The 14712-nt window shown below is 46.8% G+C and overlaps 1 protein-coding gene across 2 annotated transcripts in view; it reads right to left on the reverse strand.

Moving 5' to 3' along the window:
• The window catches only part of SHPRH (SNF2 histone linker PHD RING helicase), a 217747-nt gene extending 207678 nt beyond the window's left edge, over positions 1-10069 (reverse strand). Inside the window, exons 1-2 of one of the 2 annotated variants that reach the window (XM_073557668.1) lie at positions 9912-10067; positions 7080-7710 (exon numbers count right to left, since the gene is read on the reverse strand). In XM_073557668.1, the coding sequence (XP_073413769.1) occupies positions 7080-7691 (612 nt within the window). In that variant the 5' untranslated portion in view covers positions 7692-7710; positions 9912-10067. Of the gene's footprint in view, positions 1-7079; positions 7711-9911 lie in introns of both variants that reach the window. The other variant, XM_073557669.1, reaches the window with a different exon arrangement.
• Positions 10070-14712: the final 4643 nt, after the last annotated feature.

The raw sequence follows: 14712 nt of genomic DNA on the forward strand, positions 1-14712 counted from the left end.
ATTTTTAAAAGAAAGACCCTGCCTAAAAAGGTCCAATTCCCACCACGAATTACAGTGCGCGCACATGCTAAAGGCTGGATGGATGAAGATGGAACAAAAAAATGGCTGGAAGAAATTTGGAATGGACGACCAGGAACAGCCTTAAAGAAAAAACCATCATTGCTAGTTTGGGATATGTTCAGAGCCCACACGTGATGACATCAAAAAATTGGCAAAGTCTTCTCAAGTTACTTTGGCGGTTATTCCAGGTGGACTTACATCTGTATTGCAGCACCTAGATGTGTGTTTAAATAAACCTTTCAAAGACCGTGTGCGGAGGATGTGGCATGACTGGATGTCATCTGGTCAAGCCCGACTAACAAAACTTGGAAATCTGATGAAGCCGGACATAGAATTAATAGCAAAGTGGGTTCGTGATGCATGGGAAGAGATTCCAGAGGACATGGTGCAACGCGCCTTCAAGAAATGTGGCATTAGTAATGCTATGGATGGCAGTGAAAACAGTGCTTTGTACGAAGACGACAGCAGTGATGGTGATGACCAACTCAGTGATGATAACGACAATGTCTATGCTGATAACCTCTTACCAGCTGAAGCTCTGTTCGGACATACAGATGATGAGGAATCCAGTGACTTTGAAGGATTTTAACTCTTGTGTTTTACATTGAGCTGAGGTTTTTGTACTTTTAAAGTCATTGTTGTTGCCCTATTGGTTTTGTTGACCCTCTTTTCAACTTACAGGGCTTGTTTAAATGTTTATCTTTTAAATAAATATTCAAAAACATTTAACCTACTGATGTCTCACTTAATTTTACTTTTATTCTTATCTTTTTTTATTTTTGAAATTTACCAGTATCTTCGGCAATTCCCACCCTAGACTTATACTCGAGTCAATAAGTTTTCCCAGGTTTTTGAGGCAAAATTAGGGGGGTCGACTTATACTCGGATCGACTTATACTTGAGTATATACGGTATCTAGATGTGTGGTGAGCATTTTGAACCCCCCAGTGCTTCACAGAAGTTTATAACGACCGGGCGTGAAAATAAAAAAATCGTATTTTTTCAACAAACATGATCTTTTAGTCACCATTTTTTTTCCCAAAGGTAACAGGACAAATTGGACCCAAAAGTTGTTGTCCAATTTGTCCTGAGTACGCTGATACCCCATATGTGGGAGAAAACTACTGTATGGGCACACGTCGGGGCTCGAAAGGGAAGTAGTGACGTTTTGGAATGCAGACTTTGATGGAATGGTCTGCGGGTGTCATGTGCGTTTGGAGAGCCCCTGATGTACCTAAACTATTGAAACTCCCCACAAGTGACCCCATTTTGGAAACTATACCACCACGGAACTTATCTAGATGTGTGGTGAGCACTTTGAACCCCCAAGTGCTTCACAGAAGTTTATAACGCCCGGGCGTGAAAATAAAAAAAAATCATTTTTTTCCACAAAAATGATATTTTTGCCCCCAATTTTTTATTTTCTCAAGGGTAACAGGAGAAATTGGACCCCAAAAGTTGTTTTGCAATTTGTCCTGAGTAGGCCGATACCCCATATGTGGGGGTAAAACACTGTTTGGGCGCATGGCAGAGCTTGGAAAGGAAGGAGCGCCGTTTGACTTTTTCAACGCAGAATTGGCTGGAATTGAGATCAGATGCCATGTTGCGTTGGGAGAGCCCCTGATGTGACCAAACAGTGGAAACCCCCAATTCTAACTCCAAACCTAACCCCAGCACACCCCTAACCCTAGTCTTAGCCCTAACTCTAACCCTAGCCCTAACCCTAATGGGTAAATGGAAATAAATACATTTTATTTTAATTTTATTATTTTTCCCTAACTAAGGGGGTGATAACGGGGGGGGGGGGGGGGGGTTGATTTACTATTTATGGCGGTTTTTATGTTTGGCAGCTGTCACACGCTAAAAGACGCTTTTTATTGTAAAAATAGTTTTTGCATCACCACATATTAAGAGCTATAATTTTCCCATATTTTGAACCACCAAGTCATGTGAGGTCTTATTCTTTTGCGGGACGAGTTGACGTTTTAATTGGTATCATTTTCGGGCACGTGACATCTTTTGATCGCTTTTTATTCTGATTTTTGGGATGCAGAATGAACAAAAACCAGCGTTTCATGAATTTCTTTTGGGGGAGGGTGCGTTTACACCGTTCCGTCTGCGGTAGAATTGATAAAGCCCTTTTATTCTTCGGGTCAGTATGGTTACAGCGATACCTCATTTAGGTCTTTTTTTAATGTTTTGGCGCTTTTATGCAATGAAAACAATTTTATATAAAAAATTATTTTTGCATCGCTTTATTCTGCGAGCTATAACTTTTTTATTTTTTTGCTGATGATGCTGTATGGCGGCTCGTTTTTTGCGGGAAAAGATGACGTTTTCAGCGGTACCATGGATATTTATATGCGTCTTTTTGATCGCGCATTATTGCACTTTTTGTTTGGCGGTATGATAATAAATCATTATTTTTTGCTTCGTTTTTTATTTAAGGGGTTCGCTAAAGGGGTTTACTAGTGGGACAGTTTTATAGGGCGGTTCCGTTAAGGACTCGTCTATACCAAATGTGTGTACTTTTGTTTTTTTTGTTTTTTTATTTCCAAAAAATAAATTAGGGAATTTTTTATTTTTTTTTTAATTTAGTGATTTTTTTTTTTTAAATTATTTTTACACCTTTTTTTTTTTTTTTTAAACTTTATTACATTGATTAGGGAATTTTTTTTTTTTTTTTTTTATTTATTTAGCGATTTTTTTTTTTAAAAATTATTTTTACACTTTTTTTTTTAACTTTATTACATTGTCCCAGGGGGGACATACCTGTCATGTGACAGATCGCTGATCTGTCACAGGCACTGCACAGGCTTTCCTCATGCCTGCGCTTTGAAGGCACTGAGGAAGCCAGCTCCCTGCAGGCCCCCGAAGGTCCCCGTTGCCATCTTAGATTCGGGGACCTGCAGGGATGGAGCCCCCCGCAGCAGCGCTGCACATTGCGCTGCTGTGGGGGGCTCAGGGTAGCACGGAGGGAGCCCCCTCCCTGTCGATGCTTCCCTTTAACCCCCGGTACACCGCGATCGTGTTTGATCGCGGTGTGCAAGGGGTTAACGTGTCGGGGGCGGTCCGTGACCGCCCTTTACACATTGTGCTGGGTGTCAGCTGTGATAATCAGCTGACACCCGGATGCGATAAGTGGCGCTCACCACGTGGGCGCCGCTGATCGCTGTGACGTACTATCCCGTCCCTGGGAATTAAGTCCCAGGGCACATGGACGGGATAGTACTTCACATGACAGAAAGGGGTTAATGAGAAAAAAAAAATTAACTTTTTTTGAATTTACCAAATGGATGCAATGAAACAAAGAGTGAAAAATTTAAAGGGGTCTGAATACTTTCCGTACCCACTGTATGATCACTACTTTGTAATATCCCCTTTGATAAATCTATTTCACCTTCAGCACAAACCCTAAGGGAGTGCATCAAACAGAACAACGACACAGCACATAATTGTACTTCATCTGATTTTATTCAGATCCACTCCATCGCAACAATCACACAAGTAAACCTAAGGAAAAGCCTACTTTTTGTCTTCTAGGTCACACACTGTACTGGCTCCCTATGGGATCACAGTTGTTGAAAGTTAAAAAAAATAGACCCGAAACATTATACTGTAACTAAAATATGTACTGGTAGTGGATGATCTTTTATATCATAATAAAGCTACTTCAGCCACCTGGCGATAAATATAAATGGGAACCAAATTTGCTATTTTGGTTAGACAGGTCAACCAGCTTATGTGGATGGTTGATCTTAGATATCAGGACAAGACAATCCCATATAACCAACCTTTTTTCTCTCAGTGAGATAAGCTGTTGCCAGACACCTTTGGCTAAGGGCTTGTTTACACTGGCCGATGACATCCATAAAATGACTGCCGACTGGCTACTTGTTTCTCAATTAGTGATTGTTTAATATACTGTTTAGATAAGCAGACCATTCATCAAACAACAACAGAAAGATCATTAATATATCGTTCTCATTGCATTGTTCTCGGCAGCACAGGTCCTGTTCACAAAGAACATGCTGTTGAAAACGATGATTTTTAACCCCTTCCCAACCTTTGACGCCACGCAGGCATCATGAAAGTTGGTGCCAATCCGACCCATGACGCCTAAGTGGCATCATGAATTGATAGCCCCCCCCTGCGGGTCGGGTAAGCGAGGAAACTGAATGGTCACCCGACCGGCGCACACACAGGACTCTTTCTACTTCACCCCAGGGAGGGTGGCTTAGCCCTCACGTGGCTATGATCACCCTGATTGGCTTTCAATTTTAACAGCCAGAGAGATTGTAATATTTCACCAATGAAATTTGGTGAAATATTACAATCCAGCCATGGCCGATGCTGCAATAGCATCTGCCATGGCTAGAGACACCAATGAGACCCCCACTGACGGCGCCGTCATCATATGCTCCCCGTCCCCTTCCCACCACTCCCCCCCGTCATCCAATCACCCCCCCTCACCCTCCACGGTGCCTCCGATGTCCCGGATCATGGGCGCCGCCATGTTGGAAAATGGCGGGTGCATGCGCACTGCGCCCGCCGGAATCTGCAAAGCTGCAGATTCATTCATTTATTTTGATCACTGTGATACTCTCACAGTGATCAAAATAAAAAAAAAAAAAAAAAGTAAATCACTGCCCCCCTTATCACCCCCATAGCCAGGCACAAATAATAAAATAAAGAAAATATTTTTATTTTTCCATTAGGGTTAAAATTAGGGTTAGGGTTGGAATTAGGGTTAAGGTTGGGGGTGGGTTGGGGTTGGGATTAGGGATAGGCTTGTGGTTAGGGTTAAAGTTGGGATTAGTTTAGGGGTGTGTTGGGGTTATGGTTAGGGCTGGGATTAGAGTTAGGGGTGTGTTGGAGTTAGGGTTGGAGTTAGAATTGGGGGTTTCCACTGTTTAGGCACATCACGGGATCTTCAAACGCGACATGGTGCCACCAGTTATTCCAGCCAATTTTGCATTCAAAAAGTCAAACAGTGGTCCCTCCATTCTGGGCCCCAATGTGTGCCCTAACAGTAGTTTACCCCCACATACTGGGTATCAGCGTACTCAGGAAAAATTGCACAACAACTTTGGGGGTCTAATTTCTCCTGTTGCCCTTGGGAAAATAAAAAATTGGGGGCTTAAAGAATTATTTTTGTGGAAAAAAAAAATGATTTTTTTATTTTCACGGCTCTGCGTTATAAACTTCTGTGAAGCACTTGGGGGTTCAAAGTGCTCACCACACATCTAGATAAGTTCCTTGGGGGGGGGGGTCTAGTTTCCAAAATGGGGTCACTTGTGGGGAGTTTCTACTGTTTAGGCACATGAGGGACTCTGCAAACGTAACATGACGCCCGCAGACCATTCCATCAAGTTGGCATTTCAAAACGTCACCACTTCCCTTCCGAGCCCCGACGTGTGCCCAAACAGTGGTTCCCCTTCACATATGGGGTACCAGTGTACTCAGGACAAACTGGACAACAACTTTACAGGTCCAATTTCTCCTGTTACCATTGTGAAAATAAAAAATAGTGGGCTAAAAAAATCATTTTTTGAGGAAAAAAAAAATATTTTTATTTCCAAGGCTCTGCGTTATAAACTTCTGTGAAGCACCTGGGGTTTCAAAGTGCTCACTATGCATCTAGATAAGTTCCTTAGGGGGTGTAGTTTCCAAAATTGGGTCATTTGTGGGGGAGCTCCAAAATTTAGGCACACAGATTGGAGCTAATTTTCTAATCAAAAAGTCAAATGACGCTCCTTCCCTTCTGGGCCCTGCCATACGCCCAAATAGTGGTTCTCCCCCACATATGGGGTACCAGCGTACTCAGGACAAACTAGAAAACAACTTCTGTTGTCCAATTTCTCCTGCTAGCCTTGGGGGAGCTCCAATGTTTAGACACACAGGGGCTCTCCAAACGCGACATGGTGTCCGCTAAGGATTGGAGCTAATTTTCCATTCAAAAGGTCAAATGGCGCTCCTTCCCTTCCGAGCCCTGCGCCCAAACAGTGGTTTATGACCACATATGAGGTATTGGTGTACTCAGGAGAAATTGCCCAACAAGTTTTAGGATCCATTTTATCCTGTTACCCATGTGAAAATGGAAAAATTGATGCTAAAAGAAAATTTTTGATGGAAATGTTAAAATGTCCATTTTTTCCTTCCACGTTGCTTTAGTTCCTGTGAAGCACCTGAAGGGTTAATAATCTTCTTGAATGTAGTTTTGAGTAGCTTGAGGGGTGCAGTTTTTAGAATGGTGTCACTTTTGGGTATTTTCTGCCATATAGACCCTTCAAAGTGACTTCAAATGTGAGGTGGTCCCTAAAAAAAAATGGTTTTGTAAATTTTGTTCTAAAAATTAGAAGTCGCTGGTCAACTTTTAACCCTTATAACTTACTAACAAAAAAAAAAAAAATTTGTTTCCAAAATTGTGCTGATGTAAAGTAGACATGTGGGAAATGTTATTTATTAACTATTTTGTGTCACATAACTCTCTGGTTTAACAGAATAAAAATTAAAAATTTGAAAAAACTGCGAAGTTTTCAAAATTTTCACCAAATTTACGCTATTTTCACAAATAAACGCAAAAACTATCAACCTAAATTTGAAAACTAACATGAAGCCCAACATGTCACGAAAAAACAAACAATCTGAGAATCGCTAGGATGCATTGAAGCATTCCTGAGTTATTACCTCATAAAGGGACACTGGTCAGAATTGCAAAAAATGGCCAGGTCATTAAGGTCAAAATAGGCTGGGTCATGAAGGGGTTAAGCAAGATTATAAATCATTTCACAAGACGAACAAGCATCGGCAACCTGATTATCAGGAAACAAGCATTTATAGTAACACTTGTTCATGATAATCAGCCAGCATAAATGCACCTTAGCTCTATTCTGCCCATTCAGAAACCATCCACACAAAACCAACGAGAATGCAGGTGGTGTAATGTATTTCTGGAGAAACCAGAACTTGAGTAATCAGAGATTGAAACAATTAGAGCCAACCTCATAATGAATTACCTTAAGCTCACTGTTATGGGCTGTCCTTTGATAAAGTGCAATAAGCTTCTTCTTCTGCAGCCACATTATGTCCTTCAGCATTTGGCCGCTAAGTGAAGTTTCCACAAAAACCTCTTCTGAGCGCGTATTGCCGGATTCTTGTATAGGTCCGTCAACATCTATAATTGATTTCTCCACACAAAGCAAAAGCTGGGTATGTCTGGAGGAAGAGGTACTAGTCAATGTAAGACTGCATTCATGAAAGTCTGAACTAAAATTTTTCCCGGATGAAACATGAACACTGAATTCACCAAGCAAAGCTCTCCAGAAATCATAACCAGGAAAGGGCAAGACTAATAAACTAAGATCTACAGATAACGGAGCCAAGATGTTTTTGAAATCATTACTGTCTTCTCTTTGTGGCCTTGAACTTGGACCCTCAGACTCATCCAAGGATGAGAACCTTTCAGAACTGTCATTTATTAGGGAAAGTGATGTACTCGGCTCGGCTGATGCACCATCCTCGTCCAGCATTACATCATTCCTTCTATCTTCATGCATGTTCCAATTCAGCAGCTTCTTTGCTCCATCATCCAGTTTGACTGGAGCTGCACGTTTCCGGCGACCTGCCATCTTGGAAGGACTTTTGAGCCTAGAAAGTGAAGTTGGAACAAGTCTTAGAAAATTAGAGAAACCAATATTTACGTGTAGAATAGATGAATAATATGGTATTGCTACTGTAATCTATAGGAAAGAACTTTAAACACGTATGTAGCTGGAGGTGAATAACAGATGGCCACTTAAACCGTTAATTCTCTGTGCGAAGCGTATGGAGGTCAACACAGGACTGGTTATACTGCCAGCACCAACATCTAACAGTAGTGAACAGAGCTAGCTCCGATCTCCACTTAGTTACAGTTGTGTATATCTGACAGCTGCATTTAAAGGGAAACTTCCGTTTACCTGCAGATATTTGCAGGTAATAGTGTTCAAAGATGTGATCCAAGGTCTTGTGGCATTTATCCTATGGGAAAAAGAGCTTACAGGCAGGTAGCGGATTACTACATGCCTGTTCTGCCCAGAGACCATCTCTCCTGCTACCTTAGACTTCACATCAATAGATTTTTTCTCTTTCTGTTCCGCTCTGTCGATGGGGCGTCACTGCAGACATCATGCAGATTGCCAGCCAGCTCCACGCAGTGGCGAGCCAGCCATCAACCAGCATGACACTGGCAGTCATGGTCCATTAACAGAGCGGAGTGGAAGAGTAGAAGCTATTCTGTTGAGGAGACGGCACAAAAAACAGAAGAATCACTGGCAGAAGTGGTCCGTGACCCCTCTATGCTGGATCAGATTGATGCAGGGACGAGCAGGTAGATAGTATCTACATTTCTACAAATTCTGAGCCCCACAGAAAAAAAAAATAAAGTCGTGAAAAACTCTTTTAAAATTATATCTGGCAGTGTTACTGGAAGAGCTGCTAGAGGGGGAAAATTGGATTATATTCTTCCAGCAGATGCTGGCTAGCAGTGATTAGGGTGTTGCAGGGGCTATACCAGTCACCAATGTTATCACGCCCCCTGCACAGTGATTGCCAGCCTGTTCTGTACACACACGGCTGCAGGGGGAACAGAACTTCAGTTTCTCCCTGCAGTCACATGACAGACATGATATAAGTGCTGGATTAAAAACACATGTGACATGCACACATATGAAAAAGTCGGTAGGACACTGTTCATACCACCCACTGACTCAAACACAAACAGAGAGCACAGAATGACAATTGTGCAGAAATATCCTGCAGTAAAACATATACCAGTAGTCAGCAAGTGCTGATGAAAAGATGATAATACAGGGTATTTAGTCGATACGTTTTTTTTTTGCAAAAAAATGTATACCAAGCTGCTTCACCGCGTCAAGGTAACCCTATTGAAGCAGTCCCTATCTAATGTATTTAAAACCTGAACATGTGAACAGTGTCTAAATGAAGAGGATGAAGACAGGCCGCTTCCTAGTATGGGCACGTGGTGAAAGCCAGCTCTTTATGTGCATGTCACACAAGAGAGGGGTGGAGTCTCTCAAATCATGCATAGGCACGGAAAAATGTTCATTTAGACACTGTTCACATGTTCAGGTTTTAAATACATTAGATAGGGACTGCTTCAATAGGGTTACCTTGACGCGGTGAAGCGGCTTGGTATACATTTTTTTGAAAAAAAACGTATCGACTAAATACCCTGTATTTGTTATCATCTTTTCATCAGCACTTGCTGACTACTGGTATATGTTTTACTGCAGGATATTTCTGCACAATTGTCATTCTATGCTCTCTGTTTGTGTATGATATAAGTGCTGCTTACATCCAGATCGCTACTGGCCGCGCAGGTAGATAACATGTAAGGGGACAGGCTGGTAGCTCCCGGTGACACCTCCAATTAAACCATTTAATTTACAAAGTTTCTAATTTTCTAAACCACAGAAATAATAAACATACAGAAGTTAAGCTTTACTGCAATCGGGCTGACCTGAAGAATCACCCGGACACATCAGATGTAAATAATATAATACATTTATAAATAATAAAAACAAAACCCAACACTGACCCTGCCTGAGGAATTCCTTTCACACTTATTAGTACATTACATGGTAAAGTGAGAAATGTAAAGAAAAACAAAACAAAAACAACTTGTCCAGTATAAAAGAAGCCCTCACATAGCTAAGGAGGAGAAGAAGAAAAGTTATGGCTGCTGGAAGAAGGAAAGCAGAAACACTACACTGCCTGCAGCAGGCATTGAGCGTACAGAGCACGGCGAGCGCACAGGACAGCACACGTCACACATACGGATAACGTACCCGTGTCCTCGTCCTACAGCTCCGCACCCCAGCTCCGCGCACGCTCCGCCATGTCTGCGGTGTGGATCACTGTGTACCGGAAGCAGTGAAGACAATCACAGACGCAGACATACACTTCCCACAGCCTAGCCCCGTCCGATCCAATCAGAGCTCCGAATGTAGAACAAGCGAGAACACAACAGATGTTATTGGCTTGTGAAACAAGTGCCTTGATAGGTTGGTGGCGTGTCTGAGGCCGTGTCATGTGACCCGCCATGTGACTTGCGTTGTTATTGTAACCAAAACCAATAAAATTGCGGAAATGAAGAGACGTTTCTGTTTGCTGCTCCTTTGTCAGGCGGACGTACAGAGTGTAGTTGCTCCTGTGAGGCGTGATGGGGCAGAGCTTCATGGGTTAAACAGCCAAGGTTATAAAAAGCCGCTGTGCACGTGTATGTATACTGCTAATCTGAGGGCGCAAAACCCTCAGCCTACAGTACAGCACTCCGATTACCGGAATAAATGTGAGATTAACTGCAGGAGGGGACGTACACGCAGGAGAGATGGACTGCAGGGGGGGCTGTACACACAGGAGAGATGGACTGCAGGAGGGGGCTGTACACACAGGAGAGATGGACTGCAGGAGGGGGCTGTACACACAGGAGAGATGGACTGCAGGAGGGGGCTGTACATACAGCAGAGATGGACTGCAGGGGGGGCTGTACACACAGGAGAGATGGACTGCAGGAGAGGGCTGTACACACAGGAGAGATGGACTGCAGGAGAGGGCTGTACACACAGGAGAGATGGACTGCAGGAGGGGGCTGTACATACAGGAGAGATGGACTGCAGGAGAGGGCTGTACACACAGGAGAGATGGACTGCAGGGGGGGCTGTACACACAGAAGAGATGGACTGCAGGAGGGGGCTGTACACACAGGAGAGATGGACTGCAGGAGGGGGCTGTACATACAGCAGAGATGGACTGCAGGGGGGGCTGTACACACAGAAGAGATGGACTGCAGGAGGGGGCTGTACACACAGGAGAGATGGACTGCAGGAGGGGGCTGTACATACAGCAGAGATGGACTGCAGGAGGGGGCTGTACACACAGGAGAGATGGACTGCAGGAGAGGGCTGTACACACAGGAGAGATGGACTGCAGGGGGGGCTGTACACACAGAAGAGATGGACTGCAGGAGGGGGCTGTACACACAGGAGAGATGGACTGCAGGAGGGGGCTGTACATACAGCAGAGATGGACTGCAGGGGGGGCTGTACACACAAAAGAGATGGACTGCAGGAGGGGGCTGTACACACAGGAGAGATGGACTGCAGGAGGGGGCTGTACATACAGCAGAGATGGACTGCAGGAGGGGGCTGTACACACAGGAGAGATGGACTGCAGGAGAGGGCTGTACACACAGGAGAGATGGACTGCAGGAGGGGGCTGTACACACAGGAGAGATGGACTGCAGGAGGGGGCTGTACACACAGGAGAGATGGACTGCAGGAGGGGGCTGTACACACAGGAGAGATGGACTGCAGGAGGGGGCTGTACACACAGGAGAGATGGACTGCAGGAGGGGGCTGTACACACAGGAGAGATGGACTGCAGGAGGGGGCTGTACACACAGGAGAGATGGACTGCAGGAGGGGGCTGTACATACAGCAGAGATGGACTGCAGGGGGGGCTGTACACACAAAAGAGATGGACTGCAGGAGGGGGCTGTACACACAGGAGAGATGGACTGCAGGAGGGGGCTGTACATACAGCAGAGATGGACTGCAGGAGGGGGCTGTACACACAGGAGAGATGGACTGCAGGAGAGGGCTGTACACACAGGAGAGATGGACTGCAGGAGGGGGCTGTACACACAGGAGAGATGGACTGCAGGAGGGGGCTGTACACACAGGAGAGATGGACTGCAGGGGGGGCTGTACACACAGGAGAGATGGACTGCAGGAGGGGGCTGTACACACAGGAGAGATGGACTGCAGGAGGGGGCTGTACACACAGGAGAGATGGACTGCAGGAGAGGGCTGTACACACAGGAGAGATGGACTGCAGGAGGGGCTGTACACACAGGAGAGATGGACTGCAGGAGAGGGGTGTACACACAGGAGAGATGGACTGCAGGAGGGGGCTGTACACACAGGAGAGATGGACTGCAGGAGGGGGCTGTACACACAGGAGAGATGGACTGCAGGGGGGGCTGTACACACAGGAGAGATGGACTGCAGGAGGGGGCTGTACACACAGGAGAGATGGACTGCAGGAGAGGGCTGTACACACAGGAGAGATGGACTGCAGGGGGGGCTGTACACACAGGAGAGATGGACTGCAGGAGGGGGCTGTACACACAGCAGAGATGCACTGCAGGAGAGGGGTGTACACACAGGAGAGATGGACTGCAGGAGAGGGATGTACACACAGGAGAGATGGACTGCAGGAGGGGGCTGTACACACAGGAGAGATGGACTGCAGGGGGGGCTGTACACACAGGAGAGATGGACTGCAGGAGAGGGATGTACACAGGAGAGATGGACTGCAGGAGAGGGCTGTACATACAGGAGAGATGGACTGCAGGAGGGGCTGTACACACAGGAGAGATGGACTGCAGGAGGGGCTGTACACACAGGAGAGATGGACTGCAGGAGGGGCTGTACACACAGGAGAGATGGACTGCAGGAGAGGGCTGTACATACAGGAGAGATGGACTGCAGGGGGGCTGTACACAGGAGAGATGGACTGCAGGAGTGTGGTGTACATACAGGAGAGATGGACTGCAGGAGTGGGGTGTACATACAGGAGAGATGGACTGCAGGAGGGGGCTGTACACACAGGAGAGATGGACTGCAGGAGAGGGGTGTACACACAGGAGAGATGGACTGCAGGAGAGGGATGTACACACAGGAGAGATGGACTGCAGGAGGGGGCTGTACACACAGGAGAGATGGACTGCAGGGGGGGCTGTACACACAGGAGAGATGGACTGCAGGAGAGGGATGTACACAGGAGAGATGGACTGCAGGAGAGGGCTGTACATACAGGAGAGATGGACTGCAGGAGGGGCTGTACACACAGGAGAGATGGACTGCAGGAGGGGCTGTACACACAGGAGAGATGGACTGCAGGAGGGGCTGTACACACAGGAGAGATGGACTGCAGGAGAGGGCTGTACATACAGGAGAGATGGACTGCAGGGGGGCTGTACACAGGAGAGATGGACTGCAGGAGTGTGGTGTACATACAGGAGAGATGGACTGCAGGAGTGGGGTGTACATACAGGAGAGATGGACTGCAGGGGGGGCTGTACATACAGCAGAGATGGACTGCAGGAGTGGGGTGTACATACAGCAGAGATGGACTGCAGGAGGGGCTGTACACACAGGAGAGATGGACTGCAGGAGGGGCTGTACACACAGGAGAGATGGACTGCAGGAGGGGCTGTACACACAGGAGAGATGGACTGCAGGAGGGGCTGTACACACAGGAGAGATGGACTGCAGGAGAGGGCTGTACACACAGGAGAGATGGACTGCAGGAGGGGCTGTACACACAGGAGAGATGGACTGCAGGAGAGGGCTGTACACACGGGAGAGATGGACTGCAGGAGGGGCTGTACACACAGGAGATGGACTGCAGGAGAGGGCTGTACACACAGGAGAGATGGACTGCAGGAGGGGCTGTACATACAGCAGAGATGGACTGCAGGAGGGGCTGTACACACAGGAGAGATGGACTGCAGGAGAGGGCTGTACACACAGGAGAGATGGACTGCAGGAGAGGGCTGTACATACAGGAGAGATGGACTGCAGGGGGGGCTGTACACACAGGAGAAATGGACTGCAGGAGAGGGCTGTACACACAGGAGAGATGGACTGCAGGAGGGGGGCTGTACACAGGAGAGATGGACTGCAGGAGGGGGGCTGTACACAGGAGAGATGGACTGCAGGAGGGGCTGTACATACAGGAGAGATGGACTGCAGGAGGGGCTGTACATACAGCAGAGATGGACTGCAGGAGGGGGCTGTACACACAGGAGAGAAGGACTGCAGGAGGGGCTGTACACACAGCAGAGATGGACTGCAGGAGGGGCTGTACACACAGGAGAGATGGACTGCAGGAGAGGGGTGTACACACAGGAGAGATGGACTGCAGGAGAGGGCTGTACACACAGGAGAGATGGACTGCAGGAGAGGGCTGTACACACAGGAGAGATGGACTGCAGGAGAGGGCTGTACATACAGGAGAGATGGACTGCAGGAGAGGGCTGTACACACAGGAGAGATGGACTGCAGGAGGGGCTGTACATACAGGAGAGATGGACTGCAGGAGGGGCTGTACACACAGCAGAGATGGACTGCAGGAGGGGGCTGTACACACAGGAGAGATGGACTGCAGGAGGGGCTGTACACACAGGAGAGATGGACTGCAGGAGAGGGCTGTACATACAGGAGAGATGGACTGCAGGAGGGGCTGTACACACAGCAGAGATGGACTGCAGGAGAGGGCTGTACACACAGGAGAGATGGACTGCAGGAGAGGGCTGTACATACAGGAGAGATGGACTGCTGGGGGGGCTGTACACAGGAGAGATGGACAGCAGTAGTGGGGTGTACATACAGGAGAGATGGACTGCAGGGGGGGCTGTACACACAGGAGAGATGGACTGCAGGAGAGGGATGTACACACAGGAGAGTTGGACAGCAGGAGGGGCTGTACACAGGAGAGATGGACTGCAGGAGTGGGGTGTACATACAGGAGAGATGGACTGCAGGAGAGGGCTGTACATACAGGAGAGATGGACTGCAGGGG

This window comes from Dendrobates tinctorius, unplaced genomic scaffold (assembly GCF_039654945.1).
Source record: "Dendrobates tinctorius isolate UK_male_01 unplaced genomic scaffold, ASM3965494v1 ptg000250l, whole genome shotgun sequence".
Lineage (NCBI taxonomy): Eukaryota > Metazoa > Chordata > Amphibia > Anura > Dendrobatidae > Dendrobates > Dendrobates tinctorius.